The sequence below is a fragment of the Danio aesculapii genome, chromosome 8, assembly GCF_903798145.1.
Source record: "Danio aesculapii chromosome 8, fDanAes4.1, whole genome shotgun sequence".
Lineage (NCBI taxonomy): Eukaryota > Metazoa > Chordata > Actinopteri > Cypriniformes > Danionidae > Danio > Danio aesculapii.
Window position 1 is genome coordinate 281218 of NC_079442.1, and position 20000 is coordinate 301217.

The 20000-nt window shown below is 39.6% G+C and overlaps 2 protein-coding genes across 2 annotated transcripts in view; both read right to left on the bottom strand.

Moving 5' to 3' along the window:
- The window catches only part of wu:fl23c11 (uncharacterized), an 11920-nt gene extending 7080 nt beyond the window's left edge, over window positions 1–4840 (bottom strand). The window contains exons 1-2 of the mRNA XM_056464541.1: window positions 4714–4840; window positions 2157–2350 (exon numbers count right to left, since the gene is read on the bottom strand). Of these exons, the coding sequence (XP_056320516.1) occupies window positions 2157–2285 (129 nt within the window). The 5' untranslated portion in view covers window positions 2286–2350; window positions 4714–4840. The remainder of the gene's footprint in view (window positions 1–2156; window positions 2351–4713) is intronic.
- An 8168-nt stretch (window positions 4841–13008) lies between these two features.
- The window catches only part of LOC130234267 (interleukin-17 receptor E), an 18809-nt gene continuing 11817 nt past the window's right edge, over window positions 13009–20000 (bottom strand). The window contains exons 14-17 of the mRNA XM_056464542.1: window positions 19791–19859; window positions 18530–18575; window positions 18350–18448; window positions 13009–16152 (exon numbers count right to left, since the gene is read on the bottom strand). Coding sequence (XP_056320517.1) covers window positions 15368–16152; window positions 18350–18448; window positions 18530–18575; window positions 19791–19859 — 999 coding nt within the window. The 3' untranslated portion in view covers window positions 13009–15367. The remainder of the gene's footprint in view (window positions 16153–18349; window positions 18449–18529; window positions 18576–19790; window positions 19860–20000) is intronic.

Here is a 20000-nt window from a genome sequence, read left to right on the forward strand (position 1 = left end):
GCTGAGTGTGTTTCTCAGAGACATCATTTAACAATTATTAAATAAATAATCAAATATAAATAATCACTGTATTCATCTAATTTAATATTTAAGTACTTACAGTACACAGCGTGTCATGATAGCGCTTAAAGATGCTGTAAGTCAGTTTCAGACTCTTCTAAAAACAGCATCATGTGTGTGGAGATATTTAGAAACATGCTCAGTGAACACTCTTGTTTATCTGAAACACAATGCTGAAGTCAGATATTCTGCTGTGATCATGTGTGTTACGTGCCGGAGCATCTGTCCTTGTTTTGATCTCTTGTCTCCGCCCACTGCCAGTTTAGCCAATTATATTTCAGCACCCGGGTTGCCAGATAGTGGAAAACAGCGTATTTCATTCATTCAGTCAGGAAGGCTCTCTAAGCATGCGTCCGTGACTGAAACGAGCCCTCTGGTGGACAGTAGCAGACTCTGAAATGAGACGCAGATTCAGAGTTCCACATGAGGTTATTAATCAGCTAATAATATTAATATTACGAGCGTAAACATTAGCTGAGCAGGTCTCATTGTAACCGTGTGTCCTAACAACACGCTACATGAGGAGATGCGCAGTGATGAGCAGTTTAGAAACACCACAGAAATGTAACTGCAGCCATTCAGAAGCTCAGAATAGTGCACTCACTGCACTCCAGCACAACGCTCGGCTTTATAATCTAATCAATACATATTAAAGCTCTTGAACATGATTAAATGTAGATGCTGAATCACTGATGTGTGTTGCTTTGCTCTGAGTCTCAGTTCTAGAGTTCAGTTTCAGACGGGTTATTGTATTCTCCAGATCTGAGCTGAACTATCTGCTGCTGCTTTCAGTACATGGTGATAAATGTCCTGTCAGACTCACATTATTAACACTGAATAAAGCACATGAGCTGTGCCTGAGCGGATCACTGTCAGTGTTCTGTTGTTCAGCTCTGAGTAATAGAAGCCGGTTCTTTTATATTAATTTCACTCCTGTTGGTCTTCAATCTGGCAACCTGCGCTTGTGTGTGTTTTGATCCAGGAATGCAATACTTCGTTCAACCCCTGGGTGTTAAACTTACATACTGCACCTTAAACACTGGCTTCTAATGTTTATTAGCTAAATATAGTGTAAATGAACCATAAGTGTTTAAATTAAGATCAACATTCAACATAATTAAGCAAATAACAGTGTATTAGTTATACGAGGATGCAAAAACATTGGCTATGAAGATGCATGTCACGAGAGACTGTTTTGCATGAGAAAACTGTGTGTGTGTGTGTGTGTGTGTGTGTGTGTGTGTACAGAAAAATAACAAATCCGCATGCAACTCTGTATATAAAACAAGAGTTTAAACTTAAAAAAAAATGTACACCCACTCAAAAATGTGCGCACATACACACACACACACACACACACAGCCAGATTCGCAGTAAGCGTGTTCATGTAGAAACATGTCTGAGCAGTAGCGAGTGTGTTTGATCCACACTGAGAACAGGTTTAAAGCAGACGGTTGATGTCAAACTACACACTGTTATCCTCATGAACACTCACTGATGTGTTATAGCACAGTAGCTGCCTTCTCATGGCCTACTGAATACCGCGGTAAAACCATGGCTGATCTGGGGTTAAACTCACCTGTGTTTGGTTTCATTTACAGTAAGAGCATGTTTGACGTCTATAAGGGAAATTAGGAGAACGTACACAAACTCTCATCTTGATGACTGGTTGTTCCCTACTAAACTAAAAAACTAATGATGTATATTAACAATGTTTTACTATTAATCAGGAGTCACCACAGCGGAATGAACCGCCAACTATTCCAGCATATGTTTTACACAGCGGATGCCCTTTCAGCTGCAACCCAGTACTGGGAAACACCAATACACACTCATTAACTACGGCCAATTTATGCAAACTCCACACAGAATTGCCAACTGACCCAGCCGGGATTCGAACCAGCAACCTTCTTGCTGTGAGGCCACTGTGCGACACCACTGAGCCATATTATGGGAATTAAGGGAATGTGTGATGTATTTATACACATTTGATACATACATACTGTTTATATATATGAAAAATGAAAGTGTAAGAATGTCTGTTGATCAGTGTGTGTGTGTGTGTGTGTGCGTGTGTGTGTGTGTTCTGACTGTACCTGACCACAGGTGAGCTGCTGACCGCCCGACAGCTCCACTCTCTCCAGCGGCTGACCGACGACACACACCACACACACACACACCAGCAGCTGCAGCAATGTCCACACACTCATGATACACACACACATGGATCCTGTCCGGGTTCACAACAAGACTCCTTAGCGGACTACAACGCTCATCTCTGCTCAACACACTGAGACACACACACACACACATAGACAAAAACGGACATATACAAACACACAGAGAGATAGACACACACACACACACACACACAAATAGATACAGACACATCCACACAGATGCATACGCATAGCGACAAACATGCATAGACAAACACACACACAAATAGATACAGACACATACACACACACACACACATACAGAGACAAACACGCATAGACCATCACAAACACACACCCACAAATAGATAGAGTCACACACACATACATACACATAGAGGTACACAAAAATACACACAGATAGACACACACACATTTATAGACAGACAGACACACACACACATACAGACATACACAAAGAAAGACACACATAGAGACAGACACAAATACACAAAGAAAGACACACAGACACACGCACACACATAGAGACAGCACACACACATAGTAACAGGCACACGCACACACATAGGCACACACACAGAGAGAAAGTGAGAGAGAGATAATGAGGAATATTGTTGTCGTTATCTTAAAAACAGACATTAACACACATTTATATCATGAACACACACATCCTGAACAGTCGCATCAGCACATTAACGCCGCACATGATTCTACACACACATTTAATCCCAAAACAACACAACTCAACACTCAAGTAGAGAAATAATCCAAAATAACTGTATTTTACTGTAATTTTATTGCATTATCCAGCAAACTATTTTGTGTCTAATAGACGTCTAAACGTAGACAGCTTTGCTAAAACAAGACTAAACTTGGGCTGTCAGTGAAAATCTAATAGACATCTAAGAATAGCCCAAAACTAGACTAGTCCTCAAACAGAAATGACTGACTACACATATAGAGTCTGTCTAATCGGTCTGTTTGAGGACTAGTCTAGTTTTGGGCTATTCTTAGATGTCTATTAGATTTTCACTGACAGCCCAAGTTTAGTCTTGTTTTAGCAAAGCTGACTATGTTTAAACATCTATTAAACATCTATTAAACATCTATTAAACATCTTTTAAAAACAATGTTTGCTGGGTACTGTTGTATAGAACTAAGCGTTTAATTTAAATGGACTTTACTGAATATTTACATGTCACAGAGCAGAATTTAGAATGTTTATACGGAGGATAAATCAAGCATGCGTTCACATTCAAACGCTGAGGGCTGGAGGGATTTGTGTTTAATTCATCCATGCAGCCTAGTGAAAGTGTCACAACTAAACCGTGTCTTTTCCATAATGATTATTATTAGTTTCACCACAGTTACACAAACACAACGGTCTAACTGTGGCTACTGATTTATACTAACAACAACAACAGGTTTACAATAATGCACTGTCAGTTAACATATTAATGTATGAACAATCCTGTACAGCATTTATTGATCATCAGAGTTAATAAAGCTACTTATGCATTATTAAAGCCCAAAGTTCTGTGAGTTTCTCATTTTATTTTCATTAACTACCGCTAGCAAATATGAATACTGTAATAAATGTATTGTTTATTGTTTGTTCATCTTAGTAAATATATAAATAACGGACTGAGGGAAAGTTGGATTTATATTTGCACATTCAGACTTTGGCGTTCAGTACAATAATTTAGCTGAATTTATTTTTACAGAAAGGCTACTGACAAAACTTACACACGTGTGTTCTGTCTTGTTTAATTTATAGTGACTGACGTAAGGGAGAGAACACATTCATTCATTTTCTTCCGGCTTAGTCTTTCATTTATCAGGGGTCGCCACAGCGGAATGAACCGCCAACTATTCCAGCTGCAACCCAGTACTGGGAAACACTCATACACCCAGAGAGAATACAATATAACTTAATATATCTTATAACTGTGGTACATTAAACAAAATCAATAATTTAATGCACTTACAGTAACGTTAAACCGTAGGCTAGTAACGGCTGAGGTTTTTAGATGTGTTAGTTTGAGTTTAGCTGATTTATTTGGTATCGCCTGATTTCATTTATATTGATTTATTTAGTTTCTGAAATTTTATTAGCTGTTTTAGTTGGGTTAGTTTGTATTGCCTGATTTACTTTATATTTACTGTTTTAGACTGTAATGTTTTATAGTCGTTTAGAAGTCTATAAACTGTTTTAGTTGTGTTAGTATTCGCTGGTTTAGTTGTGTTCGTTCGTGTTAGCCGTTTTACTTGTGGTAACGTTAGTTTGTGTTAATTTTTAGTTGTGTCAGTTTGTAAGAGCTAATTTAGTTATGTTCATTTGTCTCCGCTGTTTTGGTTATTTTTGTTTGGTTTTTATTAGCTGGATTAGTTGCGTTAGTGTCCGCTGTTTCGGTTGTGTTCGCTTGTGTCCGCTGTTTCCTCAGTGTGTGTTAATAGCTGAAGTCAGACTTACCGGCTTCTCCTGGATCTGTGACACGGACAGGAGGAAACTCTGTTTTACTGGGAAATGTTTGAATAACAAATGTGTTCTGCTCCACCCAGAGCTTCATCACCAGCAAACACACACTCCTGTCACACACACATGCACACATTAGCCTGCCGTTCGACTAGCACTGCCTCTAAACACCCACGGAGATATGATGACGATAATACAGTATCAGCCACTGACGATGATATTAATGAAGTCTAGAAGGGATACAGCTGCGGATGCTCGCCTTAATATATATAGTATTATTTTTGTGACACCTTTCAACAGTAATTCATATTTTTACATGTGAAGTTTGGGTTATGGGTAATTTAATAAATAATATGAATAATACAGTATATTTTTACATTACGGTTATTGTTGGGTTATATGTTAATATACTTATACTTAATTTAATATGAATTTAGGCTACTCTGTATGATCCCAGAAAGCTTTTTTTTTTGTTTGTTTTTAAAAGATTGAACATAGTTGTCATAGCTAAAACAAGGCTAAATTTGGGCTGTCAGTGAAAATCTAATAGGTCAAAACTAGTCATCAAATAAAAAGAAATGAATGAAATGAGGACTAGTCTAGCTTCAGGCTATTCATGGATGTCTATTGGATTTTCACTGACAGCCCAAGTTTAGCCTTGTTTTAGCCAAGCTGTCTACGTTTAGATGTCTATTTAGACATCTATTTAACACAAAATTGTTTGATGGGATTACTGTTTTTACATTACTGTGAGGGTAGTGGTAGACATTAACAAAATACAATTGAGGGGTAATGCAAATAAATACGAATTAACCCCCCCCCCCCCCCCCCCCCCCCAGCTGAATCCTGTCTAGCCATATCTTTAATTAATTTGAAAAGGAATATAAAAAATATCATGTAGACTTTAATCATTTTAACTTTGGAAATGAGAAAGTTAAAATTAAAGAAAGAAATGTCATGAATGTGATATACAGCACCTTCATAACAATGTAGTAAAACATGAGCAACATGTCAAAACACGCTTCTGAAGCTCTGGATACTGATCTGATAAATGTGTTTAAAGGGTCTGCTGCATTAACACTTTAAACTACAAACATCTAAATGACATATTCTAGGGGTGATTCTATAATCGCGGGTACATCTGGTGTCTAAAGTCATTGACTTTTCTTTTGGTAATGCTAAATGTTTAGTATTTGGTTTAAATGATTTATATCTATAAACCTATATCTTCAATAATAAAACCAATAACCCAAATATGTTCTAGTGTCTTTTGGGACTTATTCTATCAGGATCTCTCAGTGTTAACATGCCAACACAATGGCAAAAATGGAATTAATTGGGGTAAAGTTGGTTTAATATTCGCACTTTCAGACTTTCTCCTTAACAATATAATTTCAGAAATGCATTCTTTGTAAATTATAAACAGTGAAATCATATTATCAGCCAATGACTATAAAAGTACAATATTGTTTAGAGTCAGTGAAGTAGTGTTCATGTTGTTTTGAAGGCAGACTTACATGCCCTTTCAGACACCATATTCAAAGTAGCATATTAAACTACAAGGAACAAGTTATCCAAACTCAAATATTCAAAAAATCATCCATGTGCGATTATAAAAGCAGCTTGATCTCAATCACAAACTAGATGAATAAGCAATGCATAAAGAATGAATGAGCTATTATGGCTCAGAACAGTTTTGTGTTTACTTTCATGTTCTGTGTCCAGTAGCAGAGTAGTAATCAGGATAAAGTACATCCAGCCGGTGGTTACTGCAGAATAATCCCTTCAGTCTTATACAACAGTGCTAATAAACATGTCTAGCTTTATTCTGAGAGAACAGAACCTGCTGGATCTACAAGTTATTCTTCAATATTTTGGTACATTTAGAATAAAATTTGTTTTTGATAAATCATGATTTATGTGGTGCAGTGGGTAGCGCTGTCGTCTCACCTCAAGAAGGTCGCTGGTTCGAGTCCCGGCTGGGTCAGTTGGCATTTCTGTGAGGAGTTTGCATGTTCTCCCCGTGTTTCCTGGGTTTCCTCTGGGTGCTCCGGAGTCCCCCACAGTTCAAACACATGCGCTATAGGGGACTTGGGTAAGCTAAATTGTCTGTAGTGTATGAGTGTGAATGAGTGTGTGATGAATACCCCTGATGAATAAAGGGACTACGCCGAAAAAAAAATGAATGAATGAATGAACATTCACATGCACATTTAAACATCAGTGTGTGTGTGTGTGTGTGTGTGTGTGTGTGTGTTTAGTGAACAAGAGCCAGTGTTTGCAGAAAAGATGGAGAGATCAGAAGTTGTTTGTTTCAGATGTGGAATAATGGAAACAGGAGGAAAGACGGTGTCACTTTTCACTTCTTTTCACAGGATATAAAGATTTGCATGATAGCAGGGTCGAGACCCAGTTGAAGACGAACCCGTTCACATCTTTCACTGACTGCAGCCCTGATGGAATAATTTAAAAGAACATTTCTTTACCATCAAATCATTTCTGAGTATTTTTTAAAATTGAACACAAGCACAAGAAAGCTTACATACACATAAATACACAAGCACACACACACACACACACGCACACACACACACACACAAAGTGTCCCCTATAGATGGATGTTTTGCTCCTTCAGCATTGGCTGATGTATATTTAGATCAGCACATTATCTAGTCAACAACACCAGATGTTTGCATCTCATTCTGCCCAATTTTGAGCAGAGATCGATGATTTTGCCTAATTGTATGGAGTAATGAGCAGTGTGCACGAGCTGAAACCCCAATGACGGGCAGACGATGAGACAGAATTGTTTTGACTGGCGTTCTTCACAGTACAGTAGTTAAAGAACATTATTTTCATTGTGTGCAACGGTCTGGCGGTGTGTTTTGGATGCGTGGAGGAAGATCGGCGTGTTTATTGTGTGCTTTGCATGCGCGTTGTGTTTGTCACGCACTCTATGGGTTTCATGCAAATCCCACAGACACTCGTGTTACATCTTAGAGCTGCGTGCGGCGCACTGGATTCATTCCTCCAGTGTTTATCGTGTAAAACAATCATTTCTGCTGCAGGTTCTGCTTGAACACATAAAGGCAGATGATTTTCACAGATGAAGAGGAAAAATACGCCTGTTTAAATAAGAAAGAAGCATCAGTTCAGGTTCAGCACTCAATAATTGCAGACCTAAATATGTACTCAAGGTAAAACTGGAAATGCTGATGTGAATATTTACTCTGCTGTTCTCTGAACTCGACAGTAAGGCCTGTCTCAATAATCAATATACGGACTTATCAGACAACACATGGACATGAGCTCAGCCATATTTAGTGATGCAATATACATCACCTATACATAAACACCATAGCAACATTTCAGCTGATTGTGCAGCATCTCTATCTGTATTGGAGGTATCAGTGTGGTTAAGAACACTGTAGTATTTACAATAAATGACTATAGTATGTTTTCATGTGGGTGTCTGACATGTGTTTATTGTCGTTTACATATATATCACTGTCAACATTGCTAATAGTATCTTGTTGTTGTATTTTGGAGCCAGCACCTAAGCTTTTCACTCATCATAGTACACGTGCTGCTGCTGATGATGATGTGACAAAGTAATTTGATTTGACAGCTGAAAACAGATTTGGCAGCAGATATCACAGCCTCTTTTACATTTTACCTTGCATTTCTTTGTTATCATTTATTGTAATTTATTTAGGATATGCGTTTTCACATTCTGATTCCAGTGCCTCATTAATAAACTGTTAAAATGACTATAATTACATTTCAAGAGTTCACACTTAGATATTGTTTGACAACTGTTAGCAGGTTTGGCATGCTGTCCCGGGAGAGAACCCTGAGCTCGGAGATAGTTGAGCCCAGGGCTCCCGCCTGGTCCATAGAGCCTGTGAGGGGAGTATGAGATCAGGTGGTTCTCGAGAGCTCCCCGTGGTAAAGAAAGAAAGGAGGAGAAGGGGTGGATGGGGGGTTTCTTTGGAAAAACCAAGATAAGGAAGTAGTTCTAGCTAGGCTACTTATAGTGAGTTGGGATTAATCTGATTGGCTAACTAATGCATGTAGATGAGTGGCCAGCTGCAGTCAATCATATCACGTGCTCCTCTCGAAATTAGTTTGTGAAACTTCGGGAAATATTCCTAAGAATGAAACATGATGTGTTAAGAGTGTGCCTGCATTATGATGATATTCTATTGTCATTCTGGCAGTATATAATGAGGGGCAGAAATGCTCTTAAAATGACAATAAAATCATTAATCTCAATATATTTTGGTGCAATATATCCTACAGCATGGGCCGGTATAGGATTCTGACGGTATGATAATCTTGGATAGAAATATCCCGGTTTCACAGTATTGTGATCACTGCTCTAAAATATATTCTTACACCTGAGTAAATAACTCAAAGCTTTTCCCCTTTGAACACAAGATATTTTATTTTGAGAAACGTTTATAATATTTTGGAGCAGTAAACATGTCAGGCTGAATAATTCAAGTGAATCATTGACGTCTGCTGTCTTCATTAGTTTCAGAAACACTGATTTCTTTACAATTTAAAACAGCATCTTTAATATATTTTCTATTAAAGATACTGTTGTCCTAAATAAAAAAGAACATTTAAAATAAATCTTACACATACCTTAGGAAGTTTTGCATGTTTTAAAACTTTGACGGTATACCTTTCAACCGGTTATCGTCCTATGCCTAATAGCAAGAAACAGACATGGTGACAGGCCTATCTACATTACTGCCTTTTACATCTCCAAGATAATCCTGTTGATTATTCAGAAACTTTTATAAATCTGTTTTAAATAATAACACAAGTAATATTAAGACATCTCTAAAGACTAATGTTTGTGTGTATTTAGGGACAATAGGTTGTGAATGTTGTCATGTCGGTGTTAACACTTGATGAGCTCTTCCAGAACCCTATAATGAATGTCAGATTCCACATAAGCAGCAGCGCTAGTGAATCTACGCAGAAGAGCTTCCAGCTGAACTCTAAAAATACCAGCAACATGAAGATTCCTGCGCTGAAATGTGCCCAGTTTTATACACCTTAAACTGATTGTGTCTTGATATTCACTTAAAAACACTATTCTGCTGCTTGTTCACATTTGTTGGATAAAATGAGCTGAAACTAGCCAGTTCATTATCATTTTAGACTTTTATTTCTTTGCATTATGTTAAATCCACTTATAGGTTAGCTTAATAATCATAATGAAAGATGATTTATTCTTTATTGTTCTTAAAATGAACAATAAAGGAGTCATCAGTGTTCCCATTTAACAACAAATGTATTATTTGTCTAATAAAAATGACTTTGGTCACAACTTTTGAAGAGAAAGTAAATCCACTATAATTACTTTATGATCAGAAATGTCATTTTATCTCATGATTTCATATGAAGTGTTTAGTTGGCATCACTGGTGTGCTAAAAACCTGAAAATAAATGGATTAATCTATTAAATTTGTGAGTAGCCCACAGCATGATCGTCAACATGTGGTTAGATACCCTGCAGCAGCCATTTTGTAAATGCATATTTCATGAAAATTGTCGCTGGTGTGTGTTTGTGTGTGTGTGTGTGTGTGTGTGTGTGTGTGTGTGTGTGTTTTCTGTCTCTGCAGTGTTGTGCAGTTTCTGAGTGCATGAATGCGCTTGATAAAATGAGAGTTTTCTGATGTTTTGCATAACCTCCAGCTTAGTGTTATTGCTCATCCAGGTGTGGAAATGTCAGGCGGTTGAAGAAACCCGTTCTCCAGCATTTCACCATGTAAACCTGCTATAAATTAGATAAATATATTTGATCAATTTATATATATATATATATATATATATATATATATATATATATATATATATATATATATATATAGCAGATACTTGAATAACAGTAAGTACATGACATTGGAAATATAGTACATTATATAATAATGGAACAATAATGGAAATTATGTAAAAAACCATAACATTACACTTAATCCAATCCAAATCGACACCACAAACGAACAGAACATGCTAATTATTGAAAGAATTATAATAACAAAAAGGGTGGAGGGGGGTAAGGGTGGATCACCATCTCCAGCAAATCACATTTGATAAAATAAGCTGAGCTCCTAATGGAAACAGTTCTGTTATGGAAGATTTATTCCTAAAACATATTTACAAATGCACTTGGTTACAAGCAACAACATCACTGTCCTACAACACAACACTTCTGACACCGTCTCCTAATACACAACACCACAAGACTCCAGCAACAAGCAACTAGGCATATTGACATCAAGGTATACCGCAGTTTGGGAAGTCAAGGTTTTAAAAGCGCTAAACTTTTCTGTAATACGGTTCCTAAGGTATATGTAGGCATTTTTAAACGTTTTAACTTTTCAGGACAACAGTATCTCCAGCAGAAAAGATCTCCAAAGATGCTGTTTTAAATGGTAGAGAAATCAGTGTTTAAGAGACTAATGAAGACAGCAGATGAATCAATGAATTATTGTTATTAAGACGTGTTTACTGCTCCAACATATTTGAAATGTTTCTCAAAATAAAGTATATTGTGTTCAAATAGGGAAAAGGGTTTGATTTTTACCCAGACATTTATAAAGAATGTTTCAGAGCAGTAATCACATTAGGGTGAAATCATTTGCAAGGTTATCATACTATCAGAATCTTACGCAATGTGTCAGCAACATTATTAAAAAACTATTCTTTTAAATATCATCCATGCACTCCCAACGAAATAGCAAGGGTTATTATCTAATTACTACATATTAAAGCAATTGAATCATTATTAAATGTGCATGGGCTGGGTCGAGACTTACATAACTGCCATTCATTTCCAAACTGTTTGCTAGTTGTTGTTTTATTTTCCAGATCTGAGGAGTTTATCTGCCGCTGCTTTCAGTAAATGTCAGGTAAAACAGTGCTTGAACTCACATCGGTGGCATTTATCACTGAATAAAGCACATAATCTGTACCTGAGGCGATCATGCTGTTGTTTTCCTACGATGAAATAGAAACCGTTTCTAAAATAGAAATTTCTAGCATCGCTTTCACACTCCTTTTAACATGAAAAAAATAGTTTATTTATCGTATGTGTGTGTTTGTCTATCTAATAATATTATTTGTTTCCAACTCTCTCCATAACATAGTGTTCAAGTTCACGCGTCAACTGTCACTTCTTCAAATGGGCGGAGCTACCGTCAATCGCTGGAACAGCTGATTGGCTGATTTACCTCTGCAGTGAAACTCGATCATTTAATTGGCACAATTTTACCGCAGTGTAGTTACATATTTCCACATTAAATCTAAATACTATATATTTTTATTTACATATAAAAAAAACTAATTTGCACCTGTTTTTTGTCTTGTTTCTAGTGTAAATAGCAAAATATTCTTGTTTTCAGAAATAGAGTCAAAATGAAGTGAGTTTTTTAAAACAAGCAGAATAATCTGCCAATGAGAGAAGAGAATAATGTTTCATACACAAGATTGATCTCCCCTATTGGCTGATTATTTTGTTTTAAGAAAAAAAACTCTTCATTTAGACTCATTATTTCTGTAAACAAGAGAATGTATACAGTTATAAAATATATAAAATACAATATATAAAAGTTCTGTTTAACGGAGAGCAGATTTCTCCAGCACATTTCTAATCATAATAGTGTTAATAACTCATCTCTAATAACTGATTTATTTTCTCTTTGTCATGATGACAGTAAATAATATTAGACTAGATATTCTTCAAGACACTAGTATTCAGCTTAAAGTGGCATTTAAAGGCTTCACTAGGTTAATTAGGTTAACTAGGCAGGTTAGGGGAATTAGGCTAGTATAAGGATGGTTAGATCTGGAGACTATTGGAAAAAATTTTGCTTAAAGGGGCTAATAATATTGACCTTTAAATGTTTAAAACAATAAAAACTGCTTTTATTCTAGCTGAAATAAAACAAATAAGACTTTCTCCAGAAGAAGAAATATAAATATATTCTTTATTTGAAGTTTTAGCTATTTGGAAACAAGGAAACAAGACAAAACCTTTTTTTCTACCTGCAGTAAGAGATCACGGCTGAATCTTACCTGGATACTCTGTCAAACTCGTAAACATGCTTATCCCGCTACACAGAGTCATTTGCATTCATTTTACTGTTGGTCAAACTGTTGAGGAAAGAAAGATAACATAACATCAAAGTGACCACATGAAGCCTGCTTTACATCATTCGAGTTTTACAAGGACATGCAGAGAACAGCAGTCGTGTGATCAAAATAAACAGAGAATGGATGTGTGATACGTTTATTTACACTATACTGATACAAAAATATAATGTTCAAATATATTCACATTTCTACAGCCAACACATGTGCTTACAGCTGCCTTCAGAAGACTATTTACAGGAGTGCTTATGAATGCTTTTAACATTACTACATTATTTCACATGCAAACATTCAGCAAATGCTTTTATACAACGCAACTTACAAATGACAACAAACAAGTAACACAATCTCTCACACACACTGCTGAAAAGGCTGTTCTTACTGAGAGTTTTAGGCTTCTTTAAAGTCCAAATATCTAAAGAGATGAACTCAAAGGGCATTTTCTAGACAAGCTCAAAATTTGTTTTGATTTTATAAATAATAAGTCAAAATTAAAGTAAGTTTTCCTTAAGCTAAATAATCATAAAAGAGTCTGATTTCAAAACTAAACACTTTAATGACCACACTAGCAGAATGTTAGGCTTGTGTTAAGGTAAAACTCAAAAATTTGAAGGAAAAACTCACTTAAACTCCAAGCAAGGAAAGCATATTTGCAGTGCAATGAAAACAGCATGAGGAGTAACAACACAAAGACTCAAACACTGTGTGAAGCCTGCAAAAACACAACAAAACTTTTTGTTTTCAGGTTGTCTTGTTTTCCATTTTGGATATTCAAATATTCCTTAATAAAGATGTTTATTTCTGTCAGATGAAGTCTCTTCTGTAGCATATATTCATTACTATCACCCGTCAGAGAGCAGCAGAGAGGCTTTTCAGTTCCTTCACATACTTCAGACGTTCGTAATAAAAACTAGGAAATTGGGGTTGCCAGAGTTGCAGGTTTCCCGGCTCTCTTAGAAATGCGGTTAGTTTTATTTGGGGATGCGTCAGTAATGTGCTCAAAATGTTTGTTTTCCTCACATGCACAAAATGTGAGCAGAATCATTTCTTAGTGGACATTGATGCTGGAGTGCATACCTGGCAACCCTAAAAAAACTTGTAAATAATCGTAAAATAGTCTGGTTTTAAAACTAAACACTTTAATGACCCCACTGGCAGAATGTTAGGCTTGTGTTAAGGTAAAACTCAAAAATTTGAAGGAAAATCTCACTTAAACTCCAAGTAAGGAAAGCATATTTGCAGTGCAATGAGGAGTGACAACACAAAGACTCAAACACTGTGTGAAGCCTGCAAACAAAACCTTCTCCTCAATATTTCTGTCTTGATTTGCATTTCTAAATTCTTTACTAAAGACACATTTATTGGAGAAGAAGAGAAGAGTCTATGTTAGATCTGTTTTTTATAGTTTCTTCATTACTCTCACCCAGGGGCGTAGCGGACATTTTAAAAGAGGTGGGGACAGCTGTATGAGATCCAAAAGCTTACGTTCATATTATTCTTAATCACCTGATTCTAAACAGTCAGTCTCTAAAAGTGAGCGGGACGTAAATGTGCACAAAATGTGAACTGGATGATTTCTTAGTGGACGCTGATCATGAAATGCATACCTGGCAACCCAAAAAATACTGCAAGTGAGTGAGTATAACTGTCTGAGGCATGTCACATATTAAACCAGCAGAACGGCACACCTGAGAAGCGTAGAGGAGTTGCTTGCTGTGTGGAGAGTCAGTCAACCTTAAAGCTCCAGTGAAGTGCTTTGAAATGTGCGATTGTACTGGACGTTTGAGGTAATCTCAACTAAAACATGACAAGAGGGCAGGGCATAGACTAGCCCCTCCCCTTTATAAAAAATCAGCCAATAGCATGTTGTTTTTCTCACAGCTCTGCCAGAGTGGTTGAGCTCAAGAGCATCAAATAAACAGCCAATGAGAAGAAGGGGGCGGGGAAGTCAGACACTAGAGAGCATTTGATTGGTCAGAAAACTTGATGAGAAACTGAAGTATGAGGTGACGACAGAAAGATCCCTGATGCATTTAGGAGGAAGAGACAAACTGCAAACTGTAGATGTTTACATCTTCAAAATGCTAATTCTGTCAGTTTATTGAGAACACTGGCTTCTAGATTACTAACATACTGATATTACCATCTAAAATAAGTTTATTTTAATGTCACATGACCTTTAATTAGCACCTTTAATGACTGCTGATGAAGTAGCGCTCTATAAAGTAAGATCTGTCATTACTGCAACACAACAACACCACAGTATGCCTAAAGGCTGTATACTGACAACTGAGATGCAGACCCTGCTGACTTCCTTACTCTATAGTGAGCGCAGTAGTATGTCTGAATTCACAGTATTGTTAAACAGTATGTGAGAAGTACCTGAATGACCTACTGGTGCTGCTGCTGAGATTCTGAAGTGCACATCCTTATGCTTCACTATCCCATAATGCACCACCAGAGAGTTCCTGACTGTGAGCCTCTATGATGGCAGATGTGGAGCGGGGTTTGACTCTGAGCTCTGCTTTTGGCATGAACACACAGATCCAGCTCTACTTCTGCGTCTGTGTTTCCCGCGTGTGTTTGCTCTCTTCTGTGGGGTCTGGAGGATGAGCGGGTCCCGCACTGACAGCGCCGCCTCCAGTCTCGGAGCCAGTTTTCGTGATGCAGAAAACGACAGCACTTTGGACAGCAGACGGGTCCAGCAGCGCCCGGCTCCATCCCCTGCCGCGCTCAGCTGGTGGATTAAACTGGGCAGATCCTTCGGGAGGCAGAACTTCGGCACACAGCGCAGTGGCTTCGGGATGCAGCTGTTGTTATCGAGAGTCTGAAAGCAAACTAATCCAAATCCCCGTCCGCGGGCATCACTGTGTATCCCCGTCCACAGACAGGACAGCGCCGCTCTGAACACTGGAGCCGTAATGGAGGACGCCTCTGGAGCCGTAATGGAGGACGCCTCCGCCGGTTTCTCTTCTTCAGCAGCGTTCCTCCTCCATCTGTGGTACTCCTGCTGTGCTTCAGGGCTCCAGGCGATCAGCACCAGCCCGCCGGCCCTCTGCACGCTCTGGGTCTGGCCGTACAGCCACGGGACGGGTCCTAGCTGAGCCAGAGACGACTGCGGGCAGCACTGCCCCCACTGCGCCAGCCGCACATCCATGCACAGCTCCCCCTGCAGGCCAGAGGCTAAACTGCAGACGGCAGAGACATGCTGCGCATCACTGGAGGAGCAGACCAACAGCAGCGGCCGGCGCTCGGACCCGCGCAACACTGCAGAGAGACCACACACAGCACAGCAGCATTAATACACTGATCCTGTAATAACCCCTCCCCTTTATCAGCAGCTCATGCCCTTCATAAGTACTTCCCCCATCTTCATCATTAGCTCCTCCCCTTCACCACTAGCCCCTCCTCTTTATCAGTGATTCCTCTCTTTATCGGCAGCTCCTCCCATTCATCAGTTACACCTCCCTTCTTTAGCAGCCCCACCCCTTCACCACCAGCTCCTCCTCTTTATCAGTAAGTCCTCCCATTCAACAGTAGCTCCACCCTTTTATAAGTAACCCCTCCCCTTAACAGTAGCTCCTCCACTTCACCAGAAGCTCCCTCAGTAACTCCTCCCTTATTCATCGGTAACTCTTCCCTTCCTCAGCAGATCCACCTTTACACCAGCTCCTCCCCTTCATTAGTAACTCCTCCCTTTCACCAGCAGCTCCACCCTTTCATAAGTAACTCCTCCTCTTTATCAGCAGCTCCTCCCCTTCATAAGTAACACCTCTTCTTTATCAGTAACTCCTTCCTTCTTCAGCACCCGTCTTCTTCATCAGTAGCTCCACCCCTTCACCTCCAGCTCCTCCCTATCATTAAGTAATTTCTCCCTTCTTCAGCAGCTCCACCCCTTTACCACCAGACCATCCCCTTCATCAGTAACACCTCCCCTTTATCAGCACCCCTCCCTTCTTTAGCAGTAGCTCAACTCCTTCACCACCAGCTCCTCCCTTTCACCACCAGCTCCTCCCCTTAATCAGTAACTCCTCCCCTTCATCAGCAGCTTCATCCTTTCATAAGTAAGACCTCCCCTTTATCAGCAGCTCCTCCCCTTCATCAGCAACTCCTTCCATTTCAGCCCCCCTCCCTTCTTTAGCAGTAGCTCCACCCCTTCACCACCAGCAGCTCTTCCTGTAGGACCTCCTCTGCTGCACAGATGTACATGAACACACACACATGTCTACACGTCGCTGTGGTTGTGTTGACAGTAATGTGTGAACTGTCCCTCTGCGCTGTGATTGGACGGCTGGTCTGTACAGTGACAGTGATGAGTGTGTTATGTGTTCGACTCACAGCTGAACTCTCCTCAACTGTGAGAAACAGACACTGAGGGGGGTTTCCTGACACTTTTACAAGCACCTGCTGAAAGCTGATGAAGATATCCGCTTGCCTCAGGTAGAAATGCTGCGGTGGACACCTGAACTAACCGTCTGCTTCAGTGACTGCTTTATCAGCATTACTCTAATCATGTAGAGATATAGAGGTGTGTGTAAATCTGTGTTCAGTAGGTAGTGACGGTAATAGACAGCGCTGGGAGCGTGCGCAGTGTCTGTGTTTGTATCTCTGTCTTCATCAGTTTGTCTCTTCTGCTGAACACACTGTAGATAAACACTGACGCTGTTCCTCTGAAGTGTTCAGCAAACACTGTTGGAGGAACTATTGACTTCAGAGCACAGGTCAGCCAAAGGAACACTCATGTTCTCACTATTTACTCTCTAAGAGAGGTCCAAACCTTTATGAGTTTCTTCTGTTGAACACTAAAGAAGATATTTTGAAGAATGCTGAAACCTGTAGACATTGACTTACATTCATTCATTTTCTTTTCGGCTTAGTCCCTTTATTAATCAGGGGTCGCCACAGCGGAATGAACCGCCAACTTATCCAGCACATGCTTTACGCAGTGAATGCCTTCCAGCTGCAACCCATCTTTGGGAAACATCCACACACACTCATTCACACTCATACACTACGGCCAGTTTAGTTGATCAGTTCCCCTATAGCGCATGTGTTTGGACTGTGGGGGAAACCGGAGCACCCGGAGGAAACCCACACCAACACGGGGAGAACATGCAAACTCCACACAGAAACACCAACTGACCCAGCCGGGACTCAAACCAGAGACCTTCTTGCTGTGAGGCGACAGCACTACCTACTGCGCCACTGAGTCACCCATTGACTTACATAGTAGGAAAAATAATACAAAGTCAATGGTTACAGGTTTCCAGCATTCTTCAAAATATCTACTTTAGTGTTCAACACACATAGACATGCACGCATGTACACACACACGCACACACGCACACATAGACATGCACGCATGCACACCCACACACACATTGACACACACTTGCATGCACACATGCACAAACACACTCAAAGACACACACACACACAGTTTGTCTACTGCTGGATGTCTGACCTGATCTGCTCCTGTCCAGCAGGTGGAGTGTGACACAGAACAGCAGCAGCAGCAGAACCACAGCAGAGCCCAGCAGGAGACCCCAGCGGCGGTGCACCACTGAAACACACCAGAGTCTGAGTTAGAGAGTGTGTGTGTGTGTGTGTGTGTGTTCCTTACTGATCATTCTACAGTACTTACAGTCAGGACAGATGATCCGCCGACCATGAAGATCCACACGCCAAACCTACACACACACACACACACACACACACGAGCAAATGAGATCACACTCACACACTAGCACAACACTAGACCACTAGAGCACTAATACACTAGAACAACAGTACACTAGGACAATAGAACACTAACACACTAGTAAACTAAAACAGAACACTAACCAAATATAACTAACACAGGAGACCCGAAGAACAGTAGCACAACGCTAGATCACTATCACAAAAGAACACTAGGAAAAGTGCACACTAGAACACTAGGACACAAGAATAAAACACTACTGAGCTTGAATACTAGAACACTGGAACACTAGTACACTAGATCATTAGAAAACCAGAACATAACACTCGCACACTAGCACACTAGTACACTAGGACAACAGAACAGTACCAGTTTGGAACCGTAGCACACTAGAACACTAGTACACTAGGACAACAGAACAGTACCAGTATGGAACACTAGCACACTAGAACACTAGTACACTAGGACAACAGAACAGTACCAGTATGGAACACTAGCACACTAGAACACTAGTACACTAGGACAACAGAACAGTACCAGTATGGAACACTAGCACACTAGCACACTAGTACACTAGGACAACAGAACAGTACCAGTTTGGAACACTAGCACACTAGCACACTAGTACACTAGGACAACAGAACAGTACCAGTTTGGAACCGTAGCACACTAGAACACTAGTACACTAGGACAACAGAACAGTACCAGTATGGAACACTAGCACACTAGAACACTAGTACACTAGGACAACAGAACAGTACCAGTATGGAACACTAGCACACTAGAACACTAGTACACTAGGACAACAGAACAGTACCAGTATGGAACACTAGCACACTAGAACACTAGTACACTAGGACAACAGAACAGTACCAGTTTGGAACACTAGCACACTAGAACCCTAGTACACTAAGACAACAGAACAGTACCAGTTTGGAACACTAGTACACTATCAGATTAAAACACTAGTGCACTACACTTCAGAAGATCAGGGAGGGTTTCTCAGTGTTTCTGAAAGTCTCTTCTGCTCACTAAAGCTGAACTTATTAGAGGACAAATACAGTACACACACATTTATTTAGTATGGATCCTCTTCTAACTCCACTAATGTCTACATAAACACTATATAAAGTGCATGTGGAGGAACACATCAGTGTGCAGGACTGGTGTAGTGAACACACTCATGAGACGCAGACAGCATTACCTGCACACAGAGTCCAGAGGAGAGGAAGGGCAGGGAAACACTGATGTCTGACTCTACAGCGCCTCCTGTCTGCAGAGAGGAACATGCACAATATTCAGATATCTGTATGCATTCTTAAACACACACACACACACACACACACACACGCACACACGCACACACACACACACACCATCTGAATCAGTGGTTGTGTTTTAATGTGTACGCCAA